General features: G+C 38.7%; 1 protein-coding gene across 4 annotated transcripts in view; it reads left to right on the forward strand.

The window, feature by feature from the left end:
* The window catches only part of UPF2 (UPF2 regulator of nonsense mediated mRNA decay), a 111548-nt gene that overhangs the window by 86379 nt on the left and 4263 nt on the right, over positions 1-20906 (forward strand). For 3 of the 4 annotated variants that reach the window (XM_077758514.1, XM_077758515.1, XM_077758513.1), the window contains exons 17-21: positions 2979-3083; positions 3390-3488; positions 7151-7318; positions 16146-16287; positions 17482-17602. In XM_077758514.1, the coding sequence (XP_077614640.1) occupies positions 2979-3083; positions 3390-3488; positions 7151-7318; positions 16146-16287; positions 17482-17602 (635 nt within the window). Of the gene's footprint in view, positions 1-2978; positions 3084-3389; positions 3489-7150; positions 7319-16145; positions 16288-17481; positions 17607-20906 lie in introns of those variants that run through there. The other variant, XM_077758516.1, reaches the window with a different exon arrangement.

Below are 20906 nucleotides of genomic sequence, written 5' to 3' on the forward strand. Positions count from 1 at the left end.
TTTTTTTTTTAAGTGTATTTATTTATTTTGAGAGAGCTTGAGCAGGGGAGGGACAGAGAGAGAGGGATAGAGAGAATCCCAAGCAGGCTCCACACTGTCAGTGGCAGCCAGACATGCGGCTCAGTCTTATAAACCGCAAGATCATGACCTGAGCCAGAATCAAAGAGTCGGATGCTCAACCAGTTGAGCCACCCAGGCACCCTTGAAATTTGTATGATTTTTAACCATTGCTTACTTTTTCAATTGCAGTTGAATATCATACATGATATAGTGTGTTTGTTAAGTAGAAAAAAACAGTGTTAGGTTGGCATTGTATGTGCCTTGTCTGGGAGCAAAAGTGAGAGAGATGTGGCTTAATAAATGAAGTTGGTGTAGTTTGCTTCTCCTCCCACTCAAGACCACCCTTTCCCTTGATTGCTCTCTGAGCATAGGGAGAACATTGTTAAAGAGAGAAAGTGGGTTGATTAATAAGAGCGGTGAATAAGATATTCTGCAACAACTTGTTTCAGCTGAGAAAGTAAAGGGCTAGAGTTCACTCCAGATAAATTGTGCTCTATTTTTCATCTTGGTCCTCAACTCATTCAAGTTCAATATGGCATTTTGAAGTTCTTCCCCGGACCTAACAACCAGAATATTTTTTCCTTAATATTAGCTATGTAAATTAAAGATAACTGTAAAGATTAAGTAAATGTTCTGCTAAAATTTGAGTTTTCTGTAGCATTTATATAACTTGGCAGATTAAGTACAAGATTTATCATTATAATAGCAAGAATATTTATTGCACATTTATTGTTCGTAGTCACTTTTTAAAAAAATGTTTATTTATTATTGAGACAGAAATACAGCACGAGTGGGGATGGGGCAGAGAAAGAGGGAGACACAGAATCTGAAGCAGGCTCCAGGCTCTGAGGTGTCAGCACAGAGCCCAACATGGGGCTCGAACCCATGAACTGTGAGATCATGACCTGAGCCGAAGTCGGATGCTCAACCGACTGAGCCACTCAGGCACCCCCATAGTCATTTTTTAAGACACTGTATTTATGTTATCATTTCTCATACCACCCTGTGAGGTAGGTGAGAAAGAAAGGGACAGATAGGTAAATTTGTCCAAGATCTCACAGTAGTTAAGTGGTGAGCCAGTATTTAGACTCAGACAGTATGACTGGTGCTGTGCTGGCCCCTCCTACTCTCCTTAGCCAGCTTAGATTTTGTGGTCCGTTTACTTCTAGATCCCACAGGTTATTATGTCAGTGTATAATAGGAATTAGGACAATGGAATTCTTATTCATCCTTCCAGTTTCAAAAGTTAACCCATTCTATTTGCCTGAGTAATATAAAAAATAAAGGGTAAGGAGAAAAAGTTAATGCGGTTTATTTATTTTTTTAGTTTTGAAAGAGCAAAGGTCGGAGAGGGGCAGAGAGAGAGGGAGAGACAGCATCCTAAGCAGGCTCTGTGCTGACAGAACAAACCTTGAGATCATGACCTGAGCCAAAATCAAGATTCAGATGCTCAACCATCTGAGCCACCCAGGGGCCTCGATGCATTTTAACTTACGTGTTAAGATATAATTAATTTTGGGGTGCCTGGGTGGCTCGGTTGGGTGGCCAACTTCGGCTCAGTTCATGATCTCACAGTTTGTGGGTTCGAGCCCCGTGTCGGGCTCTGTGCTGACAGCTAGCTCAGATCCTGGAGCCTGTTTTGGATTCTGTGTTTCCCTCTTTCTCTGACCCTCCCCTGCTCACGCTGTGTCTCTCTCTCTCTCTCAGAAATAAATAAAACGTTAAAAAAAAGATTAAAAAAAAAATAATTGATTTTTTTACCAAGGGCAAATTTAAGAGCATCTCTATTGCAAATTTGATTTTGAATTACAGACTTATGTTAAAAAAAAAGCGAATGCATTTGAAAAATGCAGTTCTGTACATTCGTAGAGTATTTCTACTTTTGAAACTCTAAAAGTCTCCCTATATATGTATAGTAAATTATAATACACTATTTGAATTTTTAAAATTAATTGTCATATATACTTAAAAAAGTTGTAACAAATTAAAATAATTTATTCTCCCTTAGGAATTATTTCTCATTCATATTCTTTCTCTTGGCACGATGAGAAGAAACTGGATTTAGTGTAGTTTTTTTTTTTTTTTTTTTTATANGGAGTGAGTTGTATTGTTGGAAGTGAAAAGCTGCACAGATGGGGTACAACTGTGTGCTTTTGTGTGTGTATGCCCTTTTGAAATATCCTTTGGTGTTCTGTCCAGTCTTCTGTTTGAAAGGAAATCTGGCTGATAGAAGAGGAGGTGGGGGTATTGACGAGAGGATGGGGAGAAGTGGTGAGGGGGATCAGAACGGCTAGCTCCTCTGCTGATTAGACAGTGTATCCTTGGGCAAGTTACTTAACTTATCCGAGCCTCAGTTTGTTCACGGATAACAATGGGGATATGAAAGCTTATCCTGCCTTCTCTTAGAACTGGGTAAAGCAAACAAAATGAAGTATGTTGAGAGCACCTTGCACTCTCTCGTGCCATCTACAGTGTAGCGCTTTATAAATCTACTGCCCTTGCTTTTCACTGCTAACTGGGGTAAATTTGAACTATACGCTAACTTTCATTCCAGAGTTAGTTGAGTATTAAAAGAAATACAATGAGAAACTCAGTCTCAAAAATAGCCAGGAATAGAAATATACAGATGGTTCAGGAAGCTCATTCCTTTTGGAATTCAAGGAAGAGTTTGTACAAAGGATCTTTGTATGATTAGATCGATGGAAGATAGTGAAATGGGTTTTCGGCAACTAGTGTGCACTAGTTTTCATCTAATGTTGCCAGCTGACTTTGCCCTAAATTGTAGGCAAACCACATAAAAGGCTGGAACTTGAGAATAATGAACAATTATACAGAAGGTTTTAAAACCCTTTTAAGTAATGTAAAATATGGTAACCCTTTTCAAAATATTTTAATCTTCTAATGTTGTATAATTTCAGGAGGGTTCTGATAATGATGATGATGAGGGCGAGGAGGAAGAGGAAGAGAATACCGATTACCTTACAGATTCAAATAAAGAGAATGAAACCGATGAAGAAAATACTGTATGTATGGCTGAAAATTTGTTTTTGAAGTCACGTAACATTTTCATTAGTATTTCACTTTTAGCCACTAAAGTTATGTTTCTTGTGATTATGGAAGAATATTCCTTTGTAAATTCATTTCAGTTTGTTTTCCTATCTAAGTACTTTACTGTATTAACAAGTTTTTTAAAAACATATAATAATGTTACATATTTTACTTACTTGTTCCTTGAGTTATGTTGAAGAAGTTATCCATACAAAAGACTCTGCCACCCAAAACATTGTAGTTAAAATTTCTGGTCTGATTTCTTGTTTTGTTTTAATAAGGAGGTAATGATTAAGGGAGGTGGACTTAAGCATGTACCTTGTGTAGAAGATGAGGACTTCATTCAAGCTCTGGATAAAATGATGCTGGAAAATCTCCAGGTACGAGTGATTCCTCTATTCCAGAGGGTCTTCTCCCTACAGGATACTACAGCACATTCAGTGTGGTTGATAGGAGGGTCCCTACATCTAAACATTTGCCTCTGTTGCAGCTTTTTCCTAACTTGTACAGTTTGCATCTGCCAGTACTTCTTATCCCCCATCCTCATGTGCACATTTCTTTGGGATACAATGAGGGGGAAATGTAGTAAAAATACAAGACCTCGAACAGAGTACTTTCATTATACCAGTCTCTGCTGTTTCTCTCTGAAGTCCTTTTTCTTCTCTCTCTCTTTTTTTTTTTAAATTTTTTAATGTTTATTTACTTTTGAAAGAGAGAGTGTGAGAGGGGGAGGGGCAGCGGGAGAGGGAGATAGAATCCCAAGCAGGCTCCACACTGTCAGCACAGAGCCCTATGTGGGGCTCGAACCCATGAACTGTGAGATCATGACCTGAGCCGAAGTCAGGAGTCAGATGCTTAACTGACTGAGCCACCTAGGCGCCCCTCTAAAGTCCTATTTCTGTTTCTAAGACCTTTTACTTACAGTTTGTTTACAATTCAAACTTGGCCAAAGATAAATATTTGGTGAAATTTAATATACTAAATTATTAAGCTTGATTTAAAATGTGAATAACTTGTATATAAATATTTAGAGGAATATTGGTTATTTGATATTTAAAGAAATTTTGTTTTAATGTATTCTTGACATTAATACACGGATTTTATAAAAAGCTCCATCTTCCCCAGTGATTTAGAATAATTATGAAGAAACAAAATAGCTAGGAAACTTATGGAAAGTGGAGTGTGAGATACTCAATAAGACGGTAAAACCTTTTAAACACACAATAATACATTGACATAAGAAAAAATAGATTAATGAAATAGGAAAGTCCAAAATTGACTTAAAACATGGCAGTTTAATAATATGATAAAGATAACATTGCAACTCAGTTGAGGGAAAATGTATTATTCAATGAACGGTCAGTAAAAATAAAGCTGAATTTCTATTTTATATCCACACCAGAATTAATTGCAAATTTATCAGAAATCTTAATAATTGTGAAGACTATGGATTATTGCATTAAGGCTTCACCTTTCTTCTTCAGGCAGTGCTGTCAGATACTGTTAGTATTGCCATATTTCAGTTAAAGCCACAAGAGTAAGTGGTGTACCCTGTTTTCAACCATCTTGCTCTGTTGCTTTCCAGCAAAGAATGCTGCGAGCAGCGACAGACCATTTTAGCCTGTATAGCGCAGGGGAATGGCTGCACTGCACCAGCTGATGCTACAGACCAGTGAGGACACATGAGTGACCCAAGTGTTGTTGTTGTTGTTGTTGTTGTTGTTGTTGTTGATTGAAACAATCAGTAAAATCATGTTAAAGCTCACTGATAATCAGAAGATAAGCAACTTAAGATGGGCCTTTTTATCAGATGATTAAAATGTGAAAAGTGATAATACCCATTGTGGTTAAGTGTGGGTAAATATCTGTATTTGGAATATGTAAATCAGGCCAGCCTTTTTAGAGAGAAACTTCACAAACCCAGCAAATGGGCATGCCATTTGATCTGAAAATATACCCTTAACTAATTTTCACTCAAGTACATGAAGTTAAATATATAAATCTGTCATACTGTCATAGGGAAAAGTCTAGACTATCAGTAGAGAACCAACTGTATAATTAAGAACATATCCATATAATTAGCTCTGTATGTACTCAACTACGAAGATGCCCATGATATAGAATCTAAAAGAAGAAAAACATGTATATAATATAGAACAGTATGCATAGATGCAGCTTGTATGTATATGTGGGTTACTACTATTATCCAGAAAAATCTGGAGAACATACCCCCTTGATACTGGTTGTTGCACCTTGGAGCAGGGCAGAGGGAGGGGTTGGTATGGACATACTAGCTGTTATGATACGTTTTTGTATTTAAATGACTTACAAAGAGAATATGTTCATTTTATAATTAGGAAGAAGTTAATTTACAAATAAAGATTGATCCAACACGATCCTTTCAAATTTTAAGTAAAGAAGTCTTCATAAATTTTATGAATCTGGGATAACTTCACACAAATTCTAGTGAATTAGAACATAAAAATAAAACCTCTTATCTTTGTTACCATTTTGTTTGATTTAGCTCTCTTGCAAATATGGAGCCTATATCAAAGACCATTTAAATTATGGTAAAGCAGTTTCAAAACCTGTGTGGCCTTTTAGCATTACCTGCTTAGATTTAAAGAATCACATTCAATTGTTTCCTCATTTGTGCTCCATTCAGCAAATACAGAAAATTATGTGCAGTTCCCAACATGCACCGTGCTGTTCCGTGTCCTTCCCTGGAAACTCCCTTCATATCCCCAGCCTGCTCTGCTGCCATCTGCTTACAAGAAGTCATAGGAAGCCTTAAAGACCTCAAATGTCCCATCTTTATTCTGTCTTCCCCGAAGTTTCAGCACCCACCCACTCCCAGCCAGGCCTATATAGTCACTTCACCCCCAGCACAGGTTACACATGACTTGGATGGATTGTAATTAATTTATTTCTCTATCTTAATTAACCATTTTTGAACTCTTTGAGGGTAGAGACTGCCTTTTTAGTATTAGTATCTCTAAGCCCAACACATAAGTATTCTTCAGTGAAGGTTCGTTTAAATAATTGCTTAATAAATGCAGTGTCTTAAAAACTTGATATTAACAAACAAAGTTAATTTGAACAGTAATAGATTCCATTCATTCCTAAATATTAATTCAGCACCTGTGGTATGTAAAACATTGCTAGAGAACACCAAGGGATGGGTATTCAGTGCAGAACCCTGCTAGTCTGGTGGAGGATTGTCACTGAGAAGTAGGCACTTAGGACACGTGATATATGAAGGAAGATACGTGGTGTGGGTATGCATTTCAGGAGCAGACGAAGTCAGGGGAACCTACAGCATTGTGTGTTTGGACTCGGGAGAGGCTGCAGCGGTAAACAGAGCCAGTCACACAGCCACAGTGGTCTTACACAGCCATAAGTAAGAGGTGAGCGCAGGGGAGGGGCTGCCTCTGTTTCAGCCGCCTGTCAGAAAGATTACTTTGGCAGGGCATCTGGGTGTCTCAGTCGTTTAAGCATTCGACTTCGGCTCAGGTCATGATCTCATAGTTCGTGGGTTCGAGCCCTGCGTCAGGCTCTGTGCTGACAGCTAGCTCAAAACCTGGAGCCTGTTTCAGATTCTGTGTCTCCCTCTCTCTCTGACCCTCCTCTGCTCACGCTGTCTCTCTCTCTCTTTCAAAAAAAAGAAAGAAAGAAAGATTACTTTGGCTCTAATGATCGTTGTGTTTTAAGAAATAATGGCACTGAAGGGCACCTAGGTGGCTCAGTCGGTTAAGTGTCTGACTACAGCTCAGGTCATAATCTCATGGTTTGTGAATTTGAGCCCCGCGTCGGGCTCTGTGCTGACAGCTCAGAACCTGGAGCCTGCTTCAGATTCTGTGTCTCCCTTTCTCTCTGCCCCTCCCACATTCACGCTTTGTCTGTCTGTCTGTCTCAAAAAATGAATAAATGTCAAAAAATTTTAAAAAAAGAAATAATAGCACTGAATGAATTGTACAATTTATATTTACATATATCTCTGTGTGCCTTGGAATACTTATATTTTTTCATTTCTGTCTTTAAGCAACGAAGTGGCGAATCTGTTAAAGTGCACCAACTTGATGTTGCTATTCCTCTGCATCTCAAAAGCCAGCTGAGGAAAGGGCCACCACTAGGTGGTGGGGAGGGAGAGGCGGAGTCTGCAGACACTATGCCATTTGTCATGTTAACAAGAAAAGGCAATAAACAGCAGGTAAGAGACTCCACCACAGGTGATTGTTACTTATCAAGTGTAAACAGTAACTTTGTTTTATAGGTTGTAAGTTATCTTTTGCCTACAAGGGGGAAAGAATTGGAAACATTTAAAGTATTCAGTGGTAGACATAATTTTGTTTTTTATTGTGTATAGAAGACACATCAGACCTCTTTTGAATGGATATTTTGTAAAGGAAAGGTCATTTAAATTTTGAATTCATATATATTTGTTAGAATGGCAGTATATAGACTGAAGTAGCAAGGGGTAGTGAGGGTGAGGTATAGAAATACTTTGACTTTCAGGAGGAAGGTTTCGTTAGTTAACTCAGGTAGGAAAGGAAAGGATGGTGATGATAGATACATCTCAAGAAAATGTTCAGTTGTTAAAATTTTCTCTTTTAAATCATTGTTTTCAGACCCCTAAACCCTTCTCCATTCTCCTTACACTGCTTCCCCTGTGTTTCCCATGTCTTACAGATGGCCTTCAAAATAATTTCCCTGACCTTTAAGCTGTTACTTTAGGGTTCAGCTAAACATTGGTTCATACATTCATTCATCAAATATTATTGAGCATCTCATATGTGCCAAATACTGTTCTAGGTGCTGAGGCTATGGTGATAAAAGTCCCTGCCCTCATGAGCTCACATCCTCCCAAGGTTGATAGACAAATGTATTTGCAGAGAGTGAAAAGTGCTATGAAGAAAATAAAGCTCAACTCTCAGATACAACTCTAGGATATATCACATATTACCGATTCTGTGAGAGTATTTTCACATTTTAACATTTCTGAAATCAAGCTGCCTCTTAGCATTTATAACTGGCAGCATTTTTTTCTGTTCTAGTGATGTATGAAATGGTGATGTGTCTCAACAATTAATGGGCCATTAGATTCTATGAAATATGGCAGCCACCACAACTCAGAGTCGAGCTGAATGCCTGGCTTCCATATTCATTCACACGGTCACGTAACAGGTGATTTGTTGCTCACTTGCTACGTACTAGACACTGCCCTTTGTGCAGAACATACAGCAGCCACCACAGCCCTTCCTCTCTCAGGAGCCTTCATTCCGGTGCTAGGAATGTAATGTCAGCTTAGGGGAAATGCTTGCAAGGAAAATAAAATAGAGGCTAGAGAGAGACTGCTCTTCTGAATGGGACGATCTGCAGGTTCTCTAATGTGATGCCATCTGTGATGGACGGGATAGTCTGTTCCCTCCATCAGCACAGCTGCCAAGAGATATATTTTTTGTTATACTGCTAGTAAATCTTGAGATATAAAAACTGTACCCCAGTTAGAATCCTGGAAGGGAAGACCAGAAAAGACTTTCCATCATGTTGTGTGTGAAGTTAGCCTTGGCTCAGGCTCAGAGCACTGCTGTGTCTTCAGATGCCGCCTTCACGATTCCTTTCCAGCTCTAGCCTTTCCTCCATCTCGGCCTCTCGGGTTAGCTTGCGCGCACCCACCTCTAGGCCAGGGTTGAGCTCTGGCATTTCCTCACTCCCCCATCCTCCACTGAGCCCCTAGAAAAATAAGGATGGTTTTGAGCCAGACCCTAAGCTGAGTGTTGAATCAAGAGCTTTGCAAAACTGCTCTCCTCACAGGACCTGAAACTGAGTTCATCACGGTTCCCAGGATTCTCCAAGCCCAGAGTTTCTGCTTTACTTTTCTAGGGACTACATTGCTCTCTGAGCTTCGCTTTTCTATTTCAGTCATTACCTTTTAGACTACATTCTCTTTTTTCTTTCAAAGCTCTCAGCCCCTCCCTAACCCCATCACCAAATGTTCTTGGCACGAAAGAGAGGGGTTTTTCATTGTAAAGGGCTGTACCTGACCATTTCAGTTCGCTGTCCCTTGCTTTCCATTCCTGTAGCTCTGCTGGACATTCCTATTGCTGGCACATTTGTCTAACCCTTTTTCTTACCTAAAAGGGGGCTTGGGAATAACTTTCTGTGGAGATGAAATCACACAAGAGGAAATAATTCGTTTTCTTCATTTGTCCCTCCCTTTTGTGAGGCTCATGTGAAAATTCATTTAAACTTTGTCAACTCATATATCCCATTTGATCTTTTTAGAACATGTGGGCATAAATTAAACCCCAGACTACCTTAAGAAACTCCTAAGCTTTGAAAAATACATTCATTTCAGCAGTCCTAAATTCTAAATTGTATGAATCAAAGTAAGACTATGTGTTTACTTTTCAGAAGGAATATTTTTGGTTTAAAGTAGATAAATTATATGTGTTATAACCCATGTGACTATACAAAATGAAGAGTGAAAGTCCTTATTTCTTAAAATGTGAAATTCTCTTTAACTTTTAAGGAAATGTTTTTACTGAACTTTAAAAATATTAGCAAGCATGAAATGAAAGCTCAGAGTACTTGGTTTTTAAGTAAATTTTCAACTCATAAACTTTATTTGGAATTTTGGAAGATGTTCAGTTTTAGGAACATTATTTGAAGAAACATCACTGGTATTTTGTGGTCTGAAAAAGAAAGTTATTTTGTCTGATTTTTATTTCTTTATTTAACTTTTGGGTGTTGGCCCTTCTGGTGCAACGGTTTTTCTAGAAATGTGAAATGTTTTGCCTTATAGGAATCTTTAGTTCCTCAGTGAAAGATCTCTTTGTGTACCAGATTTGTGCTCAGAAATAACTTTCTTCTCTAGTCATTAGGAAAATAAAAATTTGAACCAATGAAATGAGTAGTTGAAAACAAAGAGGATAATGCTGTTCATAATTTATTTCTTTCTAGATTTAAATATTTATGAATTAGAATAATGAATTGAAATAATATTTTTTGATCATTAAAACAAAAGTTTTAATGTGATAAGTGCATCGTATAATGTTTTAAAGAACTTTTTTGATTGCTTTAAACAAATGTGCAATAGGGGTGCCTGCGTGGCTCAGTTGGTTAAGTGACTGACTTCAGCTCAGGTCAGGATCTCACGATTTGTGAGTTCAAGCCCCGCGTTGGACTCTGTGCTGACAGCTCAGAGCCTGCACACTGCTTCGGATTCTGTGTCTCCTTCTCTCTCTGTCTCTCCCCTGCTCATTAATTTTCTCTCTCTCTCTCTCTCAAAAATAAATATTTAAAAAATTTTTAAAAATGTGCAATAGCTTAATACTTGTAAACAACCCATTTTTTGCAGTATTTTAATATTTATAAGGAGTCATTATTTTATATATCATTTGACTGGACCAATTGATACTTATAGTAACTTGGGATTATGTATGTATACGTGTGTGTGTGTGTGTGTGTGTGTGTTTCAATTTCAGCTGCATTTATGAAGTAGCTTTAAGGTACAAAGTAAGTCACCTTTATTCTATTATTATATTAAAGAAATCATATTTGAGTGACTGTAGTCTTTTTGTCATTTAATTTGTCATAAAGTACTGATTCTCTTTTAAAATTGTTTTAGCAGCTTTATAGTAAAGGCACTGGTGAGGTCACATCAGGAAATTTGTCTCTTATGCTCTCTGTATTTATTATTGTCTCTTTTGTCTTCTTGTTAAGTACCTAATACTTGGAACACTTTCTTTTGTAAAATTTGTCTCAGGTCAGTTAGTCTTATAAGTGAATAGAAATCTGTATTTTGCACATTTTTTGATCATCATTATGTAATTTCTTTTATATTGTTTCATTAGTGTGGTAAGCACCATCACCATTAATCTTGTCATTACTGAATTATGAAGGACAGTTCAAATGTTATTATCAGGAACCCAGTAAGGAGGAAAAAATGGCCACCCTGTTTTCTCTCTGAATATGTTAATGTAGTGACAGGTAGAAGCATCTTAGAATTGCAGCTTGTGATTTCATGGTGATCAAGAAGTTATCTGTGTGCTTTGCCTTTAGTATCTCATGAAACGGTAATATGTCAGTCTTTCTACATTTGCATGTATTTATACACATTTACAAACCAGTTTGTAAAGCCCCTGAGGAAAAAACCAGCCAGCTGAATAAGAAAGAGCATTGTAATAGTGGAATCTGTAACTTACCTTGAGAGACTCAGATTTTTCGTCTCTCTTTACCCTTATCATCTAAAATAAGACATTACATTTGATACTAGGAACAGAGAATGACTTAAAGTTTAGCTGCAATTCTTGAAGCCTAATAGGCATTTTATATTTCCCTGAGACAGTACTCAACATTGCCCATATTTCTTTACTCTAATAAAAATAATAATAAAGTTACAATAATAACAGCTAAAATATATTGAATTCCTACTGTTTCCAACACTATAATTACACTAAGATGTAATTATATCTTTAAAATTAGTGTGTTAATTTATGTAGCTCTATCTTTATTGATTCATACTGACTGGTTAAATTTTATTTAGAGTATTTGTACCTCTGGTATATATGTACTAACCAGATTTCACAGTTGTGTTGAGGGAAGATTGGAAAATTACTTCAGGTCATCATTCTGGAGATTGTTCTCATAGTTGTGGTCTTTCTAGAAATTGACGTCTCTGTCTCTGCTGTCATAGTAATTTGGCCTGCTTCTGTGTACAGAGTCCATTTTAATTCAGCTTTTCTCTACCATTAGTTTTTTTAGCACCTGGAAATGCAGGTGCAACAGGATGCTTTCCTCATGAATAGTGCTGAAAATTAAAAATTTCATTACGAATTATTGTGACATCTCAGTAAAGAGTATGGCAGAAAATTCATTTGGAGCTGAACTTTTTTGTCAACTTACTTTCTGTGTGTCTTCCTGAATTGTAAAATGTAAATGAAAAGATTTATTGGAGGGATCTATGGCCATTTTATTTTCACCTTGTTTCCATTGGTTTTGTTAGTGGAAATAAGAGACAGTTGAGGCAAGTCCCATCTGATACAGACATTCCTGGTGCAGACTACTGCACAGGCCCGAGTCACGGGTGTGACTTGCTACTTGGTGGTTGTCAGTCACATTCTGCTAAGAAGATGGTTTTTTTTAGTTGACTTGGGGTTTTATTTTGCTGCAGTTTTAGTTTCAGAATGTACAGTAAGTAACAAGGGTGATTGTTCTTCTGAACTTTGTTATTTTGGCACATTATGAATGGGTAATATTTATGGAGACCCTTGTGTGTGCCGGGCCTTATACTGGGCACCTTACATATTTATCTTACTTAATTCTCACAGCAAACCTCAAAGGTAGTGTGGAAATCCTCCTTGTATAGTTGAGAGGAAGAGCTGTGAAGCCTGCCTGTCTGATACAGAAATCCGTGTTCTCTGCAGCACTGCCAGCAAGCACACATTTCATGGGAGCACCAACTAACATGGAACTGAGAGGAAGCTTGGGGAAGAGGCAGAAAAAAAGATGGCACAGAATTCATAGTTGTGGATGAAGGGAAAACAGGACCATGATCAAACCATGGATAGTAGAATTTAGCAATAAATAGTCCATAACCTGCAGTTTTTAAAGGAGATATTGTTGAGAGAGTATATGGAGATCCTTTTTTTAAAAATTTTGATGGGTAGTTGACATGAGGAAGTACTTTTTAAAAGGCTGCGTTCAGGGTCATAAGAACAAAGAAGGATAACCCCACTGCTTTTGGAGAGATTTTGGGAAAAAATAGCCATTCACTTTCATTTTTATCAAGTAGGAATATTTCAGGCCACCTGGGTGACCCAGTCGGTTGAGCGCCAGACTTTTGATTTTGGCTCAGGCCATGATCTCACAGTTTAGGAGTTAAGGCCCTGCATCAGGCTCTGAGCTGACAATGTGGAGCCTGTTGAGATATTCTCTCTCTCTCTCTCTCTCTCTCTCTCTCTCTCTCTCCCTCCCCCCCCTCCACTGTGTGCACTCTCTCTCTCTCTGTCTCTCTCAAAAACAAACAATAAAAAAAAAAAAAAAGATTTCAACCAGGAAGGGTAAGTTGCAGGTTGGGTAAAATCAGATAGTGTCAAAAGGGATAATTTACCTACTTTAAATGATTCCCAGTCTTTAGGCAGAGATAAATTACATACTCAAGAACTGAAACAACTTCTGTATGTAATTGTAGAGCAGATGTTAAATTTAGAAAGTCTTTCCGAATGAGGCAGTAGTCAAAAGATTCATAAATAAGCAAATGATATCCTTGTTCAAAAAGCAAGGAAAAGTACGTTCTGAAAACTGCAATCCAGAAAACTTGATGTCAACTTTTAGCATAATTCTAGATTGAATTTTAAAACAGGTGATTTTAGTCATTATGAAAATGAAAATCAACACCAAAGTGAAAAATACCACTGTATACTCACTAGAATGGCTAAAATTAAAAAGACCGACGTAAGTAGATAACATAGATAGGCAGGCAGACTGGCCGTACGAGGTGCTGGTAAGAGTGCGGCAAAACTGGAGCTCACATACACTCTTGGTGGAATGTAAAATGGTGCAACTACTTTGGAAAACATTTTTATAGTTTTTTAAAAGGTAAAACACACCACAGGGTGCCTGGCTGTCTCAGTTACTAGAGTGTGTCACTCTTGATCTCGGGGTCATAAGTTCGTGCCCCATGTTGGGTGTAGAGTTTACTTTAAAAAAAATTAAAAAGTAAAACACACCAGGTATTCGAGCTTTTCATTACTAGCATTTCGCATTTAAGAGAAATGCAGACATACGTCTACATGAACATTTGTTAAGTATATTTGTAGTAACCCAAAATAGAAATCCTGAATGCTATGAACAAGTGAGTGGATAAACAAATCGTGGTGTATCAGACAAGGGAATGCAGCTCTACAATAAAAAGGAACGAACTATTAATACACACAGCCACATGGATGCATCTGAAAATAATTGTGCAAAGTAAAAGAAGCTGGACAAAATAAAATGTGTGGTGTATGATTCAACTTACATAAACTTTTTGAAAGTACAAACTATTCGATAGTGACAGAAATCAAGTCAGCAATTGCCTGGGGGTGAGGTAGAGAAAGAGATGGGTTACAGAGGGACAAAAGGAGCCTTTAGAAGTGATGGACATGCTCATTATCTTGATTTCAGTGAGGTTTTCTTGATTGTATGTGTATGCATATTTTTTTCTTTAAAAGATGGTTTTGAGCTCATAAAATAGAAAGGGATAGTTGTTAGGAGTCTGTGCTCAATCACTCAGAGTACATTATGTCATACTAAGTTCATCAGGGAGAACAAATGAGGTCTGCTAGACTGGTAGCTAAATGGACTACTTTTTTTTTCTTTTAATGTTTGTTTATATTTTTGAGAGAGAGAGAAAGCATGAGTGAGGGGGGGAGGTGGGCAGAGAGAGGGAGACAGAGGGTCTGAAGTAGGCTCCATGTTGGCAGCAGAGAGCCTGGTGTAGAGTTTACTTTAAAAAAAAAAAATTAAAAAGTAAAACACACCAGGTATTCGAGCAAGGCTCGATTCATGCAAGGCTCAGATTCATGACCTGAGCCACACCAACTGAGCCACCCAAGCACCCTGCCAAATGAACTACCTTTAATATATTTTTATTTTGCTATATGAGACATTTAGGTATCTACTATGATAAAGATGAAACGTGGTTAGTTGGATTTGTAGATGTTTCACACCCACACTTAATATTTTCACCTTAGTGTACCTGGCCTAGTGCATGTAGTTCTGGGTATTGTGTTTTAAGAGGAATATTGCCTGACTGAAGAGCATTTTATAAAAGAGAATACCAGAAGAGGACATCTGAGTTAATACAAAGAATCAGATTTTCATTAGATCCAAATGAATCAGAATTCTTACACAGTGTTAAGCTTTACAAGTAATTTCAAGATTGCAAGCATCAAAAGGGCATAGATCAAGCAGAGAGAGGTCTGGGCTCCTGAGCACAGCTCCCTTTGCACTTTCTTTCCTCATGAGGCATGGCTGCTGATCCAAAGTGTTAGCGGAGGTCTCTTAACTGAGGTGTGCATGTTATACACAGCAGAGAGAATTAGGGTTATGAAACATTTCTCTTTTGTACTCAGTTATATAGCTTACTCATCAATTTTCAGGGAACTATGGCCCTTAAATTCATAGATTTCTATCTAGGTTTGTTTACTTTGTACAACTCTAACCAGGGACATCCTGCTGAAAACAAAAGCATTTCACAGATAAGGATTCTGTCTCATAACAGAGAAATATGTCTGAGGGCAGTTGCTTAACTCTTCCTCTGTTCTAACATTTCATTCTCTCTTTAGAAATAAAGTCTATCAATACTAAAGGTGGCATAGATTTGTTCTGTATTGTTCAGGAGGCCAGAACTGGTTCCAGAGGATAGAAATGAAAAGGATGCAGGTTACAGCTTGCTATATAAAAGCCTTTTTTGACAATCACCCATACATAATAGGGTCTGTATGATAGAAATTGAAACCCTGTTGCTAGATGTGTGCCTCCAAACATAGTGCAGAAAGAGAGAAGCTTCTGCTTTTCTTGAGGTTGAACTTGATGGTCTTACATTTCCTATCCAACCCTAGTGGGTTCGTCTCTAGTAGATTAAGACTGTTGTCTGTGGGGCGCCTGGGTGGCTCAGTCAGTTAAGCATCCAACTTTGGCTCCGGTCATGATCTCACAGTTCGTGGGTTCGAGCCCCGCGTCAGGCTCTGTGCTGACAGCTAGCTCAGAGTCTGGAGCCTGTTTCAGATTCTGCGTCTCCCTCTCTCTCTGACCCTCCCCTGCTCACACTGTCTCTCTCTCTCTCTCTCTCTCTCTCTCTCGCTCAGGGAAAAAAAAAAAAAGACTATTATCTGTTTCTGTTCTTAGATGATACTGTCTTTATTGACTTACAGGAAAGATATTCCTATTTTCTGAACTCATTTAATTCTACTTAACATTTTCTTTGAGATCTTTTTCCTTCTTTTGATTTTCTCAAGCCATTTGTGATTTCTTTTGTTATTTTTTCTCAGTTTAAGATCCTTAATGTACCCATGTCTTCCCAACTTGCTGCAAATCACTGGAACCAGCAACAGGCAGAACAAGAAGAGAGGATGAGAATGAAAAAGCTCACACTAGATATCAATGAACGGCAAGAACAAGAAGATTATCAAGGTATACAGTCATTTATAGGACAGAAATAGAAAATGTTTATACCTCTTGGGCTCTTAAAATACAGAATAACAGAGTTCTTATGTCCCCCTTTTCATGTCATCTTTGTAAATATTTAGCCTATAAAATTTATTGTTTTTTATATTCCATTCTACATTTTTCTCACTTAGTTGTAAAATAGCAATATAATTTTCATCATGCTTTGCTAACTCCATTATTCAGTTAGATCCCACACTGTTAGAGCTCTGTGTGCAAGTGAGATGAAGGTCAATTTTTAATTGCCTCATGTTGCCAGTCATCTGTGATTAAATTAAATTAAATCAAGACCTATTCATTATCTCATTTTGTCTGTTTGGGAGTCCTGTCTTGAGGGCCCGTGTTTCTTCAGATTTGAGTATACTCAAATTAGGATTCCAGTTTTATGCCGATAAACCCATCACTCTTGGTTTAACTGGAACCTTATGTGTTTAGAGTCCATGAACACCTCATAAACCAGCCTCTTGGCATTTCTGTGCCACCCAAATTTTAGAGCCATAACATGGCTGTTTATATAGCACTGTACTGACACACTGCTTTCTGTGCAGGAGACTGTTGCATAAATATTTGGTTTTCTGTCCTTGAGTCTGTCTTCTAGAATCTTTTCAGGTTGATAACCCAGCATTTTTGACAATAAGTGAGAGTAACTAGCACTCAGTGTAAAGGGCTTAACTGTGGGCTGGACACTGTCTTATGTATTTCTGGAAAGCATGTAATCTCATCACAGTTCTAGAAGATAAGTGCTTATTCTTATCCCCATTTGACATTTAGGGAAACTGAACTGGAATACCCATGGCTAGTAAGTGGCAGAACTGGGATTTGTACCACTAAGTGTCTTGTGGCTGCAGACAGTAATGCTTGTAGCTGTTGAACTCAGCCGCTTCTCATACTGTTTTTACTGCCTCACAAGACACATATGTGGTGGCCAAATTGACAGAATGGGGGACATTGAATATTAAATGATATTAAAGAGCATGTCTCCTCTCTTGATGTGCTCTTTCAGAATTTCTTAATCATTGTAGACCGTGTAGTGGTTATTTTTGTTTACTCACCTACCTAACAGAACTAGTAAACTTGATTTCCCTAGGGTTTTACTTGTTTCACAGAGGGGAGTACATTTACCAGAGTTAGCCACCTTTTCTGTTTTGTTCCTGCTTACAGAAATGCTGCAGTCTCTTGCCCAGCGCCCAGCCCCAGCAAACACCAATCGGGAAAGGCGGCCTCGTTACCAACATCCAAAGGGAGCACCTAATGCGGATCTAATCTTTAAGACTGGTGGGAGGTAGGACAGTCTGTCTCTCTCTCTTCTCCTGTAGCTGTTTGTTTTTCATGATGTCCACATGAATAGATAGTTCTGGAGTACAACTAAGGATAAAGGCCTGATTATTAGCAAACTAGAAAAGTCTTTGAGTTGTAGATATTTAAGAAAAGAAAACCTCTTTATAAAATGATCTGCCTTTCCCTTTCTCTGAGTGGACTTCTTTGGATTTTTAAGTTTTCTCATTTGCGTTCATAGAGATATGAGTAGTTATAGATGAGTTTGAGAGAAATCACAGGCTTTTGTGTTAAAATTTCTGAGGTGAGTGTTAAGTAATCAGTGTTTACAAAAACTCAGAGCCCATTTCCTAGACTTTTCACGCTTGCAGGTTGAGTTTGTTTTGAGGTATTTTGTTTATTTTTAATTATAAAATGTACTGCTGGGATCTATGCCAGTTTTACTNGCTCAGAGTCCAATACAGAGCTAGAACTCATGAGCCTGGTATTTGAGTAGGATGGGTAACCGACTTAGCCACCCAGGTGCCCAAGTGTCCTCCCAGCCTTGCTAGTCTTACTTAAACTTGAGTTGCTTAAAGTGAAATAGTTAAAACTCTAGAAGGACTTTTACATAGATAATTCCTAATGAGATCTTATTCATCTTTTAAGGGAGAAAATTATTTAAAGTTTTTCTAAGATTTGATCTAAAAACCCATACCATCAACTCAGCTTTCTATCTTTTGTGGTTGAGTTGTGTTCAAAGGTGTCATTGTCTTTGCTGCTCTTACCGATCTCATGCAGGGTACTCGTATTTAGCTAATGACATACATCAGTCCCAGGATGTCACCTTGCTGTTAGGGGTGGGCAAGTTAGGTATGGAAGGGAGTGTGCTCGGAGTGGGAGCAGAGAAGTTCTTTATTGTGTAGAGCAGTGCTGGGGAAATGCACAGGTCTCTGTCCTTTACTCACTCTGTGTGTGTGTATGTTCCTGATAACAGTTTTCTTTGTACTGTTTGCTCAGACAGGTCTAATCAGATTGCTGGTTAGAACAGTGGCTTGTCAGGACACTTTAGGGGTCTGTTTTTTAACATCTATTGAGTGTAATGTTTTTAGAAGTCCAAGTTAGAACTGACGTACAAATCCATCAAATTAGGCATAATAAGATATTAAGTTATTTTTATTATCCAAGCTTCATTAAAGTCCTTTAATAAAATCTTTTATTGCTGCTAAAATATAGAAGCCAGCTAGTTTATCAGGCTATGCAAATTCTTGTTTTCTTACATAGCTTTAAATATATTTCAGGGTTCTTGATAATACCCGTTTCTCTTCTTGTCTCATGATTGGCAAACAGAACTATTAGAATATATTATCTTGAGGGGCGCCTGGGTGGCTTAGTTGTTTTGAGTGTCCGACTCTTGATTTCAGCTCAGGTCATGATCTTACAGTTCATGGGGTCGAGCACCGTGTTGGGCTCTGTGCTGACATCATGGCTCCTACTTGGGATTCTCTCTCTCCCTCCCTCTCTGCCCCTCTCCCATTCATGCTATCTTTCTCTCTCAAAAATAAATGAACCTTTTTTTCTTTAAGTTAAAAAAACAACTTTAAAAAGAGGAATATTCTATCTTGATGTTTTCCATCAGTTTCACCTGTTTATATTACAACTTAACATCTCTGAACAGCAGTATTTCTATTAATACCTAATCCCTTCTTGAGTCACACAATGCAAGTGTAGTGTCTTTTCCTAATGTTTAAATATTTGGGTGGATTCATAGAATCAGTAACTAGGACATTTGGTACAGGATGGATATCTCCAGTATGATTTGCTGCCCTCCGCATCTGCCATGGGTTCAGTCCTCCTGCATTGTGACAAACTAAAAAGTGTGAAAAGACAAAGTCTTTACCCTCAAGCCTGGTGGGAAAACCAAGTGTGGCTACTTGTAAGAGCCAGTTCTATCCAAGTCCTACATTTATTTAAAAAGCCATTAAGAATTTATTAAGTACCAGGCATTCATAAGCAGTAGGAGGAAAATATGGGAAAGCAGATGTGTGAACGTACATATGCTAATAGATGAATACAAAGGTATACCTTTCTTCGTTTGCTGCCAGTTATTTGGTTGTTTTTCCTAATTCTCTTTGTTAACTTTGTTTTCCTTCCCTCCCTCCAGCCCCTAGTTAACCAAACTTGGAAGAATTGGCCGTTTGCTCTTTCTTCTTCCCCTCTGCAGTCTGCTGCCCTCCCCAGCCCCCAGCTGCTCCTGAGACACTTCTGTCTCTTTCAGGCACGTCAGCAACGCTTAGCGCGTGACCCCTCTTTTTCTTAACATATGTTCTCTTCCCTGGACTTCTGTGGCTCTCCTGTCTTCTGGTCATTCTCTTCCCTCCTTGACTCCTCCTCCTGTCTCCTGACTCCTCTGTGGGCTTGCCTCTGCCCAGACACTCTGTCCCTCTGGGTCCATGCTAGGCCCTCCAGTCCTGAGCCTATGCACTCTCCGCAGGAGGCATCCTTCCCTCCTGTGGCCCAGTTCCCTTCCAAAGCTCCAGGTCAGGTCTCATGGTTTAGTTTCTGACTGTATGTCCACCTGTCTTCTAAACCACCATCTAGAAGGCATGTCCCTGCCCCCAGGCCTCTCTCTTCCTCTGTTCTTTGGCCCCGCCAGTGGAGGCACTGACGAGCCAGTTGTCCAAACTGGAAATGGAGGTTTTAGTTTGGACTCTTTGCTCCCTCAGCTTCCGTATGTAATTAACTGACAAATCCTTTGATTCTACTACTGGATGGCTTGCACACTTGCCTGTTTGAGTCTCCCTCTGCTCCTGAGACCTGAGATCACGCCGCTATCACCTCTCATTGGGTTGCTGCCCGCAGCCCCCACATCTACTTCTCAGTCTCCACTGCCAACCCTTCCAGTTCATTCTCTGCACTGTACTCACATTGTTCTTTCTCAGATGCAGTCTGCTGTCTGAGTAGGTGAACTCTTGTGTTTAAAATGCTCCTCAGGGCTTGTAGGATAAAGTCCAAACTCCTAAACTTGTTTGCCATGGCCCTGCATGATGGGGTGGGGGTGTACTTACCTTATTGGCTTTATCTCTTTCTCTTCCTTCCTCCCTCTACTCCCAACGAAGCTGGTCTTTTAGTCCTTCTGGTTATGTTCTTGTTTACCTCCCTCTTGTGGAACTTTCTCACGCTTTCCTCTGGATATCTCCTGCTCTTCCTTTGGGTCTTATCTTGATATTCTCAAGTCTGACGTAGGGTGGTACATATATGCTGCCCTTCTCACTATATTCTATAGACCTTATCCCGTGTAGTCACCTGCTAGTTCGTCTGTATCCCCCATG

Source organism: Crocuta crocuta, unplaced genomic scaffold (assembly GCF_008692635.1).
Source record: "Crocuta crocuta isolate KB4526 unplaced genomic scaffold, BGI_CrCroc_1.0 scaffold32, whole genome shotgun sequence".
Classification (NCBI taxonomy): Eukaryota; Metazoa; Chordata; class Mammalia; order Carnivora; family Hyaenidae; genus Crocuta; species Crocuta crocuta.